Below are 16,891 nucleotides of genomic sequence, written 5' to 3'. Positions count from 1 at the left end.
ACTTGGAAATAATTCTTCCCTGTTACTTTTCTGTATGGTACTTGCTAATTCAAAAACAAGTGGAAGTTAACTAAACTGTCTGAAAGGGAGACAAAAAATAGAAGATTCTAAAGGCATTAGCCATGGACTTTTACTTAATTTCAATTAGAAGGGGCACACTTAACTCTTTCACATTTGAAAAGTCCAGCCTAAGTCATGTATCACATATCATAAAAAGGAACTGCAGCCTTGAGAATGATAAAAGATTAAATGTAGAAGACTAAAAACATAACTCTACACATGGGTCATATTTTTCATCTAAAATCATGATATATTTTTTAAGCTTTAACAATCTCTGTTTCTTCCACATTTTTTCCTCCATACTTTGCTTTCTAAATGCAACTGCTGTATTTGTTAAAACATAGGTATTTAGTCATAATATTGATGCTTCCTTTTAGTTTCCCCCTTTTTGTCTGATTATGTTTTAAGTCATTAAGTTTTCGGTTCCCAAAGGCGGAAGGAGACCATTATCATTTTTTTGGTTAGGACTTCTTTTAAGAAAATTAGAAGTAAGTAACAAATACTAGCAAAAGACTTCAAAAAGAACTAACACCACAAGATATGTTGCCAAGTATATTTGAAAAAATACTAATGGCAAAACTTGTCAGCAACATGCCATAACTGTCCAAACTCGAACAACTTACCACTCCATATGAATTTCCTTGTCTACAAAATGAGTATATGCTACTTGCTGCCTTTACAAAAGTGTTTTTTAAGTATAGTTCTTGAAATATAAGTCTAGATCCTACAGCAGCATAAACTAATCTGAGCATAAACCAGTGTAGGTCAGTAATACTACAGTCCCACATTCCTCTGTCTCCTAATTCTTTCCCTGTACTGCCACTGGCGTTCCTCTGATCTTGCAACAAAGACTGGTTAGAGAACTAAACTTTCAGAAGACAAACCCCCAAAATTGTACAGATTTCTTCCCACTTCAATCCTTGAACCACGTCTCTTGAAGTCAAGAGAAGCTCCGGTGCCAGAAAATTATAAGACTACTTGCATAAGGAGCGGTACAGTACAGGATATCAAAATAATAATTTCTGCATATACAGATCTGAAGTTACAGGTTATTTGTGTAACTCTGTTACAGTTATACGTACTCAAACTACAGGTGGCTCCACCTATGCTATTAGTTATTGGCAGTTTTGATGATTCATCACATTATCAAGTTATGTGATCTATATACAAGGTTAATCAATTGTAAGGTTCCTCTCTTATCTAATTTGATAAACTACCCATTTGGGGGACTCTCCAACAATGTATTTTTTCTCAGATAACCTGGCCATCTTTGGACCATCCAGCATGATGTATCTTTCTTGAGATGCAGCGTTTTTCAAGATATGGTACCTTACTCATGTTTTTTCCAAATTTTGCTCAAGATAGCCTTAATATATTCTTGGTCATGCACTCATTCTTAGTTCAGAGTTCCCAGGTTTCTCAGGATCCCTGGGAAGTTCAAGTTATTTATCAATGGTAAAATAATACTTCCATACATACATACACACACATACATTTATGTGTGTATATATTTATGCAAAATATTGAACTATTTGATGGCAACATTTACACTTTTAACTACTGTTAACACTGTCACAATTAGCTATCAAACTTGTTTACTTAGATGTATTTTTCTTATCTTTGGACTACAACAAGTCTTTGTTCTGCTCTGCCATGCCACAGAAAGAGCAGCTAAGACTGACACCAAAAGTCACATCCCTGACCAGTTCTTATCCGTGAGTAGCAAAATGCATAACCTACTTGGCCTGTTCTACATCTATTGAAAAAAGTGTCCCTAACACAATCAGAAATTTCCAGAATTGCTTGTAGCCCACTGTGTTTCCCTTCCAGCAGATACTGAAATGGCTGAAATCTGCCCCAAACTATGAGAACCAGCACAGCAAAAGGGAAAAAGTAAAAAGTCACAAGATGCAACACAGTAAATTCCTATTGGATAAAAGGAAAAACATTTTCTCAGTGATGAGGTTTATCACCAGAACAAGCTGCTCAGGAAAGCTGTGTCATCTACAGCCTTTGAGATACTGAAAATTCAACTGGACAATATCCTGAGCAACCTGATCAAAGGTAGCCCTGCCTTCAGCAGAAGAGTAGACTAGGAAATCCCCAAAGATCCCTTCCAAAGTAAATTATTCCATACGGCTGTGTAATCAAGCCTGCTGCCCTGAGGATAATGCAGAATACCTGTGTTATTCTCAAAAGATGTTTACCTGATAGGTAATCAAAGACCTTAATCTTTTGATGGGCTAGCAGATTTTGTAACCTCCTCCGGTTCTTATTCAGCTTCACTGTAACATTGCACCCATTTTCAGCTTGGGGTTCACTACAACCATCCATCTTTTTTGTAGGATTTCAATAATATATGTTCCCTACACAGAATTTGTGCCATTAATTATTTGTTCCCAAGCAAAATTCCTTATATTTGTCCCTACTGTTTTACTGAATTTCTTTCTTTTTCCTAATTTGAAGAGATCGTTAAACACTGTCATCCAACTCACTGTATAACTTCTACCAAGCTTCAATTCATCTACACATATTACAGTCATACTCTTAACTGTAAGATTAAAGTTATTAATTAAAATATTAACTACATTCATGCATTTTTAACACTTATTTCAAAGATTGCTTTTTTAGGATACATATGTTTTCCTGTAAAAATCCCCATGATACAAATCACTACTTGCCTGTTACTTGCATCTGTAATCTTCCATTATGGTTGTTACTTGTATCAGATCTTGGTGAGGCTGTGGCCATGTCAGAGGTTTAGACTTTAGCCTAAAAAAAAAAAACGCACACAGGTAGCTTATTAAAAAGTAGTTATCTCTGCATGTTAGTTAAAAATATTAAATAAAATGTTCAATCAATAAGCAAGTTACCAAATGTTACTTAGGTATGGCAGAACACATTATTCCATATCACCAGTTAAAATAAAAATTACTTGGAAATTTGTCCCAAGTTAACTTTGAGGATGCCAAAACACTCCAGTAATGCATACATTTTATGCAGTTCAGAACTGTGTAAAGCAAGAAAAAAAAAAAAAATTCAGTTGTGATATATCATTATTCCTGTCTCCAGAAGGTATGCTTATGATCTGATTTCAGATGAGCTAAGCACCAACAACTTCAAATGATCAAAACAGCTGAAATGTTTACATGCTTCAAAATCAAGCTGTCCCCAGAACGATACACTCAAGCGATAATGCAAGTGATTCAGACAAACAACATTTGAATTCTATCCCTAGATTTGCAATCAGCTTTCTATGCCCCTGTTGTCCACCCACAAATCACCCCCCTCATCTATTGAGACAGTAAACACTTTACAAGGACCACCGCATGTCATCATTTGGTGACTAAAATAGCGTGGCTCTCATCGTAGCTTGGGCATCCCAGCACTTGAAGGACACGCAGACATCACGCCCGTCCTCCTGGATTACTACATCCCACATAAAGCTGGGGGAATATTTACAAAAGTAAAATATTCTCTACCAGACACTCCTTTTTCATGAGAAAATAACACAAATATTTAAAATACACTTTCCATGATCTGGATGAACTTATATTAATTTCTGTGAACTTTAATTGGAAACAATAATTATATGGTAACAGTTGTCACTGAGCCTTTTTGATCGTGTACAAATCAATTTTGATCAGTAAAAAATTTTTGAGCATGCCCCCCCAAATGTGTATATATATTTATATTAGTACTACTGTATTAATGTATTATGTACCTTATAAAACATCTAAAAACAGAAATTAAAAAGGATGAGATAAAGATGAAATAAACAGTATTTTTAAATAATTTTTGTTATTAATGGTACAAAAAATCCTTTTTGCCCTCGCTAATATTTTTTTTTTGAGAGCCACGTGACTGAATATGCTTCATCATTTTTTAAAATGTTGGCTTAACACTTTGTCATACAGTGATTTAAAAGTCTGATTCTAAATTCAGTTTATTTCGATCCTTGGTTTTAAAGGTTGTCATAGCTGGAAAAGACAATTTACAAAAGCTACGTACATCCAAATGAAAGTGCATCGCTGGCTTCACTTATTAAATCGTGACACTCATTTTTCATTCCCATCCACTAATTATATATAGGTTTCTCTTGAAATTTGGCCAGTAAATTTCCATCTTTCCTGATGTCAATCAGTTCTTATTGCAAACTAATGGAAGGCGTTGCATTTTTATATTTTAACAAATGGGTTGAAAATCCCCTGAACCTCTTCATTTGGAACACTTTTAACAGGTGAGGAAATTCTGTTTCCAAGTTTAAGTGTATAAATGTGAGTTTTTATAGATGACACCCATCTTTTCTGGCAAGAAGATCAGAAAATGATGGAAACATTTCCAAACACCCTTTTTCAAAATGCCCTCTCTATAGCAGAAGTTTCTTTCAAAAGGCAGACACTTTCTTGCTCATTGTTAAAATATCACCTTTACCTTGAAGGGACACATTAAGTGTCTATTTTTTTGAAAATACCTGTTAGGCAGCATACGACTGACAGCCAATTGTCATCACAGAACAGATCAGCAAATTCAGAACACTTGTCTTCTTGTAAAAGAAAAACGTGTAAGTAATCTTTAAGCTCTACAACTCTTCCAAGCACTCTGCCACGATAATCAGCAAATCTCTGCATAATACAGAAGATTTTCATGGTCACTCCCCATGTCATTGCAAACTATTGTAAAGATTCTACTCTTTAAAGGTCTTGTTTTCATACAATTAACCACATTGATGTCATCCTGCAGCAATTTGTGCACTTTTGGCTCCAGCTTCCTCGTTGCTTGCCTATAGAATAGTTTAGGTTGGAAGAGACCTTTCAGATCATCGAGTCCAACCGTTAACCTAGTACTTCCAAGTTACCACTAAACCATCTCCCTCACCACTACACCTACCCATCTTTTAAAAAGCTCCAGGGATGGCAACGCAACCACTTCCGCGGGCAGCCTCTTCCCATGCTTGATAACCCTTTCAGTGAAGAATATCCAATCCTAATATCCTATCTAAATCTCCCCTGGTGCAACTTGAGGTCATTTCCTCTTGTCCCGTCGCCTGTTACTTGGGAGAAGAGACTGACTGCCACCTGGCTACAACCTCCTTTCAGGTAGTTGTAGAGAGCGATAAGGTCTCCCCTCAGCCTCCTTTTCTCCAGGCTGAACAACCCCAGCTCCCTCAGCCACTCCTCACAAGACTTGTGGTCTAGAGCCCTCACCAGCTTTGCACAATGCAGCACTTCCATGTGTGGTGCTCTCCTTGTAACCTTACCTCAGAATCTTTTTTTACTTCAGTCAAAGCTGCCACTCCATCAGCGGTTAATTTGTACAGTTTTTACATTGTAAAAAAATGTTGTTGTTGTTAAATAAGTCATTTACTGTTAAGAATGTATCTTCTCTGGTACATCTTTCCTGAATGACTTAGATCTTTGTGTATTTCATTATCGACACAGCATCTAGCAAATACCGTAAACTGAGCCACGTTACAAATGTCTGTACTTCCATCCAACTGTACAACAAGGCTCCCACACTGTGCATTTTGTTCCAATATTTGTTTCTTCAAATCTTTGGCAATGTTTTCCAGACATCTTCCAACAATGTCTGCTGACAAAGGAATGCATTTTAATTTGTCGCCGTATTCTTTTCCATGTATTATTTCAGACATTTTTACTGCAGCAGGAAGATCAAAATGTTTCCCCAACAGTACATGACTTCTATGTCTTTTGCTACTGAGAAACCTCAAAAGAGGCTTCTAAAGAGTTCATCAGGTTCATCATTAATAATAGTGGATGTATATCCATATTTCAAATAGCTTTCTTGATAAACCCAAATTTTTTTGGCCAACACCTTGTCAGATCTAATTGCCATTGTTTTTACCTCATAATGCAGCTGATCAGGAGCTCATACTAGAAGTGTCAGCTCTGTTACGTTCTTGTTACTCACTGTGCTCACATTATTATTACCTTCAACCCGTGGTCTCTTTGCAGGAGCTTTTTAGGCCACTTACTCATTTTGTGAGGGTTAGTTTAATTAAAACCAGATAATACAATCCAAAAATCCATCTAACTGGGCACATATAAACTGCTACTGTAAGCCCCCAACATGTTCAGAAACACGATATCCACCCTCAGGACACCTAGTGAACCACACATGACACAGGACAATCTGACATACAGACTTGAGTGATGGTGCCAGTGTCAAAACATATATTAAACAGAGCTTAATTTCTTTCTTATTTTTCAGATAAAATGTTAAGTCCTAATATTTTCTTCCCACACCTCAATTGACGGTTTTGCACACCCCCGCTTTGGAGGTCACTGATACGGAAGACATCAAAGGAGCAACACATGCAATCAATTCTGTGGCAAGTAAACTCAAATTCTTCACAAAAAAAACCCCAAGATCTGTAATCTAGTTCTAATCATACATTAAAAAAATTAGTTTAGCCATACTTTTATGACTGACAAATTATGATTATTTTTACTGTTTTTTTTTCCTCCTACTCTTCAACCTGCATAGATCTAAAATGCTAGGGGGTTTGGGAGGATTTATTTGGTTGGTTGGATGGATGGTTGGTTTTTGTGGGTTTTTTTAACTCTACTCCTAGCATGCACAAAGCAAAATAAATATAGAAATATAGAAATAAAGAAATAATCTGTGTCAAAGTCCTCAGGTAGACAGTTCATTGCCTAATCTACTCAGACTTCAGGTTTCCGGTGCTGACTTATCTGCAAGGCACACCACCTGCCCCAACCTGAGTTTCTGGCTCTGCTTGCTGCTAACTGCATTTGGCAAACACTTCTTTGCCAATCTCCTGATAACAGGGAAATGACAATTTCCTACATTTAGCTTTACATCTTTGCCCTTGAAGGAAAAAAATTACCATGATGTCTGGGAGAAGTTATTACAATGCCAGGGAGATCCCAACTGAGGATGGAGACAAAATAAAGTTAGGCTTCAGGTTGGCTAAGGGGCTGCATGTTTCTGCAACAACTACATGACTGCATCCCATGTCAACAGTGCCTGATGTTCTGTTTCTGTCCCTGTAAAACGAACATCCTTCTACAATAGAAGCCTATCTTATATTCTTGCCAATATGGTACACCTAGGTACATCTACACAGCAACAATTAGTTGCAAATTTTTAGTATGTTGTAAACAAAATACTGCATTAACTTGTATGTCAAAAAAAAATACCACCATTTGTTTCAATATAGCACAACAGTAAGTCTCAACCAGGTGCATTCATTACCAAATGTGTAATGTCATTCAATATGTACCTGCTTAAACTCCATGAATAAGTACATCGCCTACTAAAGACTGAAAAATAAATTAATGAAATACCACTAGCGTGGTTGTCTTTATTTCTGGTGTTTTACTAGCATTTTGAGACTTAGAGAAAATTCTTCACAGAAGTGTAAATTCATAAATGCTGTTATTGTTAACCATTGTGCTATATTGAAAACAAATGATGGATTGTGAAGCTGAAAGTTAAAAAGTATCGCTGGAGCAGTAAACACATATTTATAAATTGACTGATGCTCTGATTCAGTAATTGAAGAGTCAAGCCAGAAGTAAAACAAAAAGAATTGTACCAAGTTTAAGATAGTAGGGTCTAATTATCTGTGACATAATTTCACAACAGATGGAAAATCCTATCACACAAAGCAGTTAAAATACAGGAAGAATGATAAATCTGTAGAAAAAAAAAGAAGTTACACAGCATGGCTTTTCAATTTAACTTTAAATCAGAAGATCTGCAAATAAGGAAAGCTTCAAGGGAATACTTATCCAAGAAGTGTGGTCTGCCCCTGCACCAGTTACCTACAGGTCAACCCACCGAAAAAAAAACCCAAAACAACAACAACAAAACCAAACCCAAACAGAATGACACAGCCAGGAACTCAGAAACCATCCATAAAGCTGTGGTAGAGAATTTCACAAGCCACTGTGTCCCTCAGCTGAAACTGATTGCAGTTTCATCTGACACAGAGAGAAGACTGAACAGAAAATAAATATAACTGTAATAATGAGTTATATTCAATCACAATGTATTTGGGTTTACTGATGGGGTTTTAATGACCCCTGATTTATTTTCTTGCTAATGTGACAATTCTGTTCCAGAAATAATATAGAACATGGCGCATAAGGGAAGAAAAAAAATAAACATGAACAGATTACACCATGAAGGAGCACTGTTGAATCAAAAGTCTTCCTGAATGCCCAAAATCGAAATAAGAAAACTTGAGATGTAGTTGCATGAACGCACTGAGCAAGGACAAAGTAAGTAGATGAGCGAAACGCCTAAATATTACTAAGCTCCCCACTAACATCTTGAATTCAATTTACTTTAAGTATAAGTAAGAATTTAGTTGTCTAGGTAAAATCACCGTAATGCCATAAATATTATTTTTCCTACATCAAAGCATATCTTCCAAAAAGAATGGAAATGCAGAAAAATCTTTCCTCAACAGTTTTTTTTAAAAAGAAAAAAAACAAGGAAGCTCATCTATTCAAGATATTCCCCCCCGCCCCAAGCAAAAAGGTGAGAAAGGCTGAAGGAAGAAGGATACAGTGGGCAAGAAATAAGTGAACTGAAACTCTAAAACCTATGGCTAATTAACATAATAAATAGTTCTATGGAGAGTAATGGGAAAATAACAATACTGACATTAGTTATTTTTCCTTATTACAAAGTATAAATACTAACATCAGAAATGCCCCGGGTCCTTTACTGCCAGCAGATTGTCTTGCTCCTTCCTCTTGAAAGTACTACCAAAACCATCTTCAACTGACAATATCCCTCACTCCTTTACATAGAAGTAGCTTACAAGCATTCTCTAAAAAAAAAAGGAATTACTTAAGGCAGACAGTGCTGAAAAAAGACCCAAAAATGTTAAGTAGTAAATCCAACTTTGTCAAAACAGAGGTGAATAAACCTGTACAAAACTCCTCATACTTTCTGTTATCATCACCACACTTTTTGGTGTGAAACTTCAGGCCAGCCAAAACAGTAAGGGACAGAGTAGCATTTCATTTCCCAAGTTTTTACCAAGCCCACAGCACATACAGATGTGTATAGTTATGCCAGTGACTTCCTTAGGATCTGCTTTGACATTAGTAGAATTTCAGCTTTGGCAGTCTCCTCCCCAGGGTCTATAAGGCCTTGTCAGCAAGGCAAGCCATTAGTTCTTCCAGACAACTACCAGCTTCTCCAGAGATACTTCAACATCCATGATACATTGCAAATATTTTGTTTCAAGTTTCAAGTCGCCAACCCTACAGCAGACCTACATAGATGTGAACAGGAAAGCAAACTGCCATTCTTCCTGAATCACAGAACATCCAGAGATGGAAGAGACCCAAAGAGGAATATCCAGTCCAACACTTGACTCTACACAGGGCAACCTAAAAGCTAAATGATGTATCTAAGAGCACTGTCTGAACACTTCTTGAACTGGAAGCATTGGTCAGTTCCCAGAGCTATGATATCATTGGTATTAGCCAGACTTGGTGGAATGAGTCCCATGACTGGGGTGCTGGGATGGAGGGCTACAGGCTGTTCAGGGCAGGCAAGGTGAAGTTGTTGTGGAGAAGTATGTAAGGGAGAGGTTTGATTGCACAGCCCTTACAGTTAGTGATGATGTGGTTGAGAGTCTCTGCGTGGGGATTAGGGGGATGGGAAACAAAGGAGATGTAGCAGGTGTCTACCACTGATCGCCCAAGCAAGATGTTAGCACTGGTGAGTTATTCTATAGACAATTAGGAGAAATCTCAGCATCAGTAGCCCTTGTCCTTATGGGAGATTTCAACTTTCCAGACATCAACTGGGAATACCACACTGCTGTGACAAGCAAGTCTGGAAAATTCTTGAAGGTTGTGGAATCTAACTTCTTGTCACAAGTACTCAATGAGCCAAGTAGAAAAGATGCCCTCCTAGACTTGTTATTTGTGAACAGAGAAGGACTCATGGGAGATGCAATGGTAGGTGGCTGTCTTGGCCATAGTAATCACAAAATGGTCGCGTTTAAAATTTTCAGCGTAATGAGAAAAAAGGTCAACAGAGTTGCTACCATGGATTTCAAAATAGCAAACTTTATGCTATTCAGGGAGCTATCAGCAAAGTACCCTGGGAATCTGCTTGTGCGGGCTTAAGAGTCCACAACTGCTGGTCAGTTTTTAAGAACCACTTTTTTTAAAAGCACAGGAGCAGGCAATTCTAGGATGTTGTTAAGTCATGCAAGTGGGATGGAAGACCAGCTTGACTGAACAGGGAACTCCTTGTGGAGCTCCAGAAGAAAAAGAAACTGTACGATCTCTACAAGCAAGGTCAGGCTTCACAGTAAGATTATAGAGCTGTGCTTTGTATATGCAGGGAGAAGACACAAAAGGCCAAAGCTCAATTAGCTTTGAAACTAGCAGCACTGTGTCAGACAACAAGGGCTTTTTTAAGAACATTAATAGCAAGAGGAAGTCTAAGGAAAACATTTAACCAATACTTGTTGAAGTTGGTCACCTGACTAATACGGATGGAGAAAAAGCAGAGGCATTCAATGCCTTTTTTTTTTGCCTCAGTCTTTAATAACATTGGGCTACCCAGTCCCCTGACTTGGAGAACTAGGAGTGGGGCAACAGCAACTTTCCATCTGCGGACACTGAAATTGTAAGGGACAAGCTAAATGTTCACAAATCCCTAGGGCCTGATGGGATTCACCACAGGGTACTGAAGGAGCTAGAGGATGTTATGGCAGGGTCCCTCTTGATCATCTACGAAAAGTCTGGTAGTCTGGAGAGGTCGCTGCTGACTGGAAGCCAGTCAACGTTATTCCAATTTGCAAGAAGGGCATGAGGGAAGACCTAGGAAACCTGTTAGTCTAACCTCAGTTCCTGGAAAACTTACAGAGATTGTCATACTGGGTACTATTCAAAGCCATTTAAAGAACCATGCAATCATCAGACATAGTCAACATGGGTTAACAAAGCAAAAGTCCTGTTTAACTAATTCGATATCCTTCATAAGGTCACCTGCCTCATGGATGAAAGCAATGCAGCAGATGTAGTTTGTCTGCATTTTAGTAAGGCTTTTGATACCGTCCCTCACAGCATCCTTCTGGACAAGTTGTGGGATATCTGTGGGATAAGCAGGTTCGCTGTGCACTGGGTGAAGAACTGGCTGAAAAGCAGATCTCAAAGGGTAGTAGTGAATGGGGCTACATCTAGCTGGCAACCAGTCACTAGCAGCATTCCTCAAGGCTCAATTCCAGGGCCAGTTCAGTTCACTGGGAGGTGCTGTTGACTCTCTTGAGGGACAGGCAGCCATACGGAGGGATCTAGATAGATTGGAGCATTGGGCAACGGTTAATGGGATGAAATCTAAAAAGTCCAAATGACAGATTCTGCACCTAGAACAGAGTAATGCCAGGCACAAGTATAAATTGAGAGAGAGCAGCCCTGCAGAAAGGGATCTGGGGGTGCCGGCTGACAACAGGCTCAACATGAATCAGCCATGTGCCCTGGCAATCAAGAGTGCCAACCACATCCTGGGGTGCATCAAACGCAGTATAACCAGCCCATCAAAAGAGGTGATTATCCTGCTGGATCTAGCACTGGTGCAGCCTCACCTCGAGTACTGTGTGCAATTCCAGGTGCAAAAATTTAAGGATGTGAAGGTCCTTGAAAGTGTCCAGAGAAGGGGAATAAGGCTGGTTAAAGGGCTGGAAGGAATGTCCTATGAGGAGAAGCTAAGGACTTTGGGTTTGTCTAGTTTGGACAAAAGGAGGCTGAGGGGTGGCGTCATTGCTCTCTCCAGCTTCCTGAGGAGGGAAGTGGAGAGGGAGGTGCTGAGCTCTTCTCCTGGGTATCCAGGGACAGGACTTGTGGGAATGGTTCAAGGCTGCACCAGGGGAGGTTTAGACTGAACTTTAGGAAGCATTTCTTTACCAAGAGGCTGGTCAAACACTTGAATAGGTTTCCTAGAGAGGTGGTTGATGCCCCAAGCCTGTCAGTGTTTAAGAGGCATTTGGACAATGCCCTTAACATGCTTTAACTTTTGGTCAGCCCTGAAGTTGTCAGGCAGTTGGACTAGATGATCATTGTAGGTCCCTTCCAACTGAAATGTTCTGTTCTACTCTATTCTTGCACACCAACAGACTTGCGGACATGACTGCTTCCCTGGGGAGCTTGTTCCAGTGCGTGACCACCCTTTCAGCAAAGAACTTTTTCCCAATATCCAATCTGGACTTCCCCTGATGCAGTTTTAAGTCATTCCTTCACAACCTCTCACTGGATGCCAGAAGGAGATCAGCACCTCCTTCTCCGCTCACCCTCATAAGGAATTGGTCACCCCTCAGCCTCCTCTTTTCTAAGCTGAACAAACCGAATATCCTCAGCTGCTACTCGTAAGTCATGCCCTCTAAGTCAAATCATTTTTGTTGCCCTCCTTTAGACACATTCTAATATTCTTCACACAACAGGTTTGATACAAACATTGATGTATTTATCTTTCTTAAGCCAACCTGTATGCAGTTCCCACCCTCCACCCCAGAAAATAAGTATGTGTCCACTCATATTGGTATGGAGTACCTAATACAAACCTAAATAAGAAAATATTTCATTTTCTGTATTTTTTCAAGCACATTCACTGACAATTGTTTCAGATGCTGCAATACTGATCCATGCATTATCTACAACATCTACAATATATTGCCAGCCTCATATTAGGGTCTAAGAAAAAAATACAATACAATTACAGAGGTTTAAAAAAAAAAACAAAACAACAACTGTTTTTCAGAGTGTTATGCAGGAGGTCCAAACAAATGACATACTGTGATTCCACTGCACACATTTGCCTGTTCTGGTTTGCCTCATACTTAGACTAGCAAAGACCTTTTTAGCCTGGTTTCCCAAGCAAACATCACATGTATGGTTCATACTGTCCACCTGCCTCTTCCAACTCTTCCTTTCATCTCCATCCCTCTAAATGAATCTGTTCACCACCAGATTCGGTTAAAATAAACTGAGAAGTAACGTCCTCTGATACACTAAGTTTCCACGAGCTTCATGAAAATCAACAGCTAGGCAGAGGAAAAAGACACAGTTTCCTGTGGTTGCTGAGCAGAGGGCTACAGCATGAACTCAAGCTACCCATGCTGCCTGGCTCAAAGGCTATGCAATCACTACAGACACAGCTCTGAATCAGTCTGAGCTGGAGCTGTGAATAGTGGCTTTTTTACTACAAGTAAGAAGGGCCTAGAACAGCAGAGGGGGAAGAGATTTGCGATGTAAGAGAAATTTGTATGAAGTCTAGTTCCACTGCTCACAGAGCAACTTACCAGCAAAATATTGAGAGTACACCTGGCTTGTGAATCTCAATCATGATGGTGCTTCTAGGTCCTACTACAATATCAAATAATGAAAAATATCACAATGCCTCCTCTGTGTATTACATAGAGGACCACACGCACAGTGAAATAAATAAACAACTTCCAGGTTGCTTGAAGAGCGCAATGGTAGTTAAATGCTGACACTCTAACACATACGTCAAGAAATTAGAGAAGAGTATTTTCTCCCTTATTTAACTATTCAGCTGAATACCCATCATATCTGCCAGATACATAATTACGCTAGCTACACACTAGTCTTTAGTCTCTTTGGGTTGCCTTCGGATATAGATAATCCTAGCAGTTGATATCAATTACTGTTTATCAGACTTGCACCAAGAGCAACGTAAAGTAATATACTAAGATACAGCTCTAAAATATGGGCAGATTTTAGTATACCTACACTGCAAAAAGAAAATTTTTCCATAGTTACATGCAGGCACTTCCATATTAAATATCTCCATGGAAAAGTATGGGCTTCAGTATGGGCAGGCAGCCTGAGCACATACCAAGAGTGTTCAGATAGCTTATAAAATCCACTCATAAGAATTCATGCCTGTCACCACCACCTTATTAGTCACAATAGCCATGACTACTGTAAGCCCATCTCTGCTGCAGTCACAGCAACATTAACAAACTGGTAAATTCAAAAACAACATTAAAGATATTAACCAAGAGTGCTGCTGTTTCCATTACACCCTCCATCTTGTTTTTTTGTGGAGATATGAAGACACCATGATTAAGGAATACCAATAACGGGAAACAGATTAATACTGCCTCAGAAAATAGTCTTCCAGTCTCACCATTGTTCTGACAACAATTCAAAGAGGAGGGGAAGAGAAACCTACTCAGTGTTATGGCATAAAATGGCAGAAAGGGCCTTTGCACATCTTTCAGCAGGAAGACGTTTGATGTGATCCACCTCTCCACAGTAACTCTACCTCAAAAAATAGCTCAAAGAGGTGTAAGTAGAATTCACTGCGTTTGTACTCTCTTTTCTCTGAATATTTGCTTTTTAAAATGTGCTATGCAAGCCTCTTTCCATCTGTCAATCTCTTGTTAAAGAACTAAAACATGTCTGTCCTAATTCCAACCACAGACTGCACTTATCTTACGTATTACTACCTGAAAGCACTCACACAAGCATTATCATTTATCTTTTCAAAAATAGCCCTTCAGTCTCTACAGTGCTAAAGAATTCAACCTGACTCAACCCGATCCTTTGTAAGGCTCCCAGGTGATGAATAATTCTCACTTAAAACAAAGAGTTGCCTGCTCCTACTAGTTATTTTCCAATACAATTCTAATCTGAGTTAATCTGATTCCAGAACTTAACTACACAAAAACGGCAAATTGAGAACATGAAAATGAGTAACACGTAAGTCTTACCAGAAGAACCCAAAGCTTTACTTCCCAAGGGTCAATACTGGACCACATGAATACCTATTACGTTTAACTGAATGTTATGAAGTAATCAATGGGCTATAAGAAAACTACTTAAATGTTGTAGTAACACAGTGTTCGAAATATTAGTTATTTTCATTTTAGGTGAGCAGATAGAGATGAAAAATGTATTCTCATGAGGGTCAGTATCCTTTCTGGTGAAAAGCTAAAGACTAAATTATACGCCCAGCAGGTCCAGGGAAGTGATTCTACCACTTTACTCAACTCTCATGAGATCTCACCTGGAGTACTATGTCCAGCTTTGGAGTCCTCAGTACAGCAAGGACATGGACCTGTTGGATTGAGACCAGAGGAGGACCACAAAGATGATCAGAGGGCTGGAACAACAATATTATGAGGACAGGCTGACAGTTGGGGTTGTTCAACCTGGAGAACAGGAGGCTCCAGGGAGACCTTATAGCAGCCTTCCAGTATCTAAAGGGGGTTTACAAGAGAGATGGGGAGGGACTCTTTATCAGGGAGTGTAATGATAGGACGAGAGGTAACAGTTTTAAACTGAAAGAGGGAAGATTTAGATTAAATATTAGGAAGAAATTCTTTACTGTGAGGGTGGTGAGACACTGTATCAGGTTGCCCAGGGAAGTTGCGGATGCTACTTCCATGGAAGTGTCCAAGATCAGGTGGGATGGGGCTTTGAGCAACCTGGTCATGTGGGAGGTGTCCCTGCCCATGGCAGGGGGTTGGAACTAGATGACCTTTTAAGGTCCGTTCCAACCCATACCATTCTATGATATAACCTCAAATCATTAAGAGCCAATTCTTGAGAACAACACTGCCTTGAAACCAAGTAACTACAAAAACGTACAGAAAAGATCATCCAACTCCCCACTGAAAGAAGTCAATTTTCAAAAACATTTCCTTTATTCATATTCATTTTTGAGGAGCTTTTGAGGGCAGATATTAGAGACAGAGGAATGACAAAAAGGGAAAAGCATCTTCAGCATCCTTTATCCACATCACCTCCACTTGCATGACACAGTCATCACACAGGTCTTCCAGCCTGAAGAGTATTAAGAATCCTTAGTCATAAGCCTTCTTCCTATAAATCAGTCATTCTTGCTGTCCTTCTTCGTACCTTCTCCAGGTCTATCATGTACCTTTTGAGGCAGGATGGAAAGTGGAAAAGATGAAAAAAAAATGCACAAAGCATTCAAGATAGGAATGCACTGTGGATATAAACAGTGGCATGATGATGTTGTCTGTTTTGTTCTTTATTCTACTCCTACATCTTTTATATCAATGTTTGAAACCATCAGCTTTTAAGCTGGGGTGGGTGTGTGTGTGTGTGTGTGTCAATAAACATCTGTTCTTACTTCCCCTCCGTTAACAGGGAGGGATTGAAACACAAAATTTTCAAGTATGCAGAAAAATAAGCCCAAAGTGTATGTCTCTGATAATACAGATTTATTTAATCTAATTTTAATTTCTTATGGTTTTTCAAGCTTTGAAACTGAACCAACAGCATCACAGATTTACTCAAAATAGATAAGAACATCAACCAACTCTGAAAACAAGCTGTCCCTGGTAGTTAAAAAAAAAAAAATCCAAGAAAGGCTGTAGTGGGCACTCTAGACTAACTTGGTCACAGGAAGTATTTAAAAATGTTTAGTTTATGCACTGAAGTACAATCTGTATAATTTTTTTTATTAAAACTCCTACTACTTAGTAAGAGATTTTCTCCTTGTCTGTATAACAATCTATTCCTTATACTGAATCATACATCAGCCAATCCCAACTGAATCTTGTTAAGAATTACTTCTTGATAGACCACCCTACTCAGCTTTTCTAAGTGTGCTCTGACACCTCCCTGTTTAGTTGTATGGAAGAAGGTTAAAGCACAGGCTGAAATTTACTCGTACTCTATTCAGGTTCTGTAGGCCTCTGCTGGAGGCCTCCTCTCCCTTCACTTTTTACACTAAACAGTATTTTCCATTTTATTAGTACAGGAGCAGTACTAATCTAATAGTTTTCTTCTGAATCAGTTATTTTTTCCTGATCAAA

The 16,891-nt window shown here is 38.8% G+C and overlaps 1 protein-coding gene across 4 annotated transcripts in view; it reads right to left on the bottom strand.

Annotated features, from left to right (window-relative positions):
- The window catches only part of WWP1 (WW domain containing E3 ubiquitin protein ligase 1), a 56,823-nt gene that overhangs the window by 33,116 nt on the left and 6,816 nt on the right, over positions 1-16,891 (bottom strand). For all 4 annotated transcript variants that reach the window (XM_074577379.1, XM_074577382.1, XM_074577380.1 and 1 more), the window contains exon 2: positions 2,742-2,832. In XM_074577379.1, coding sequence (XP_074433480.1) covers positions 2,742-2,811 — 70 coding nt within the window. In that variant the 5' untranslated portion in view covers positions 2,812-2,832. The remainder of the gene's footprint in view (positions 1-2,741; positions 2,833-16,891) is intronic.

This window comes from Larus michahellis, chromosome 2 (assembly GCF_964199755.1).
Source record: "Larus michahellis chromosome 2, bLarMic1.1, whole genome shotgun sequence".
Lineage (NCBI taxonomy): Eukaryota > Metazoa > Chordata > Aves > Charadriiformes > Laridae > Larus > Larus michahellis.
This window is presented reverse-complemented; position numbering and strand designations above follow the sequence as displayed.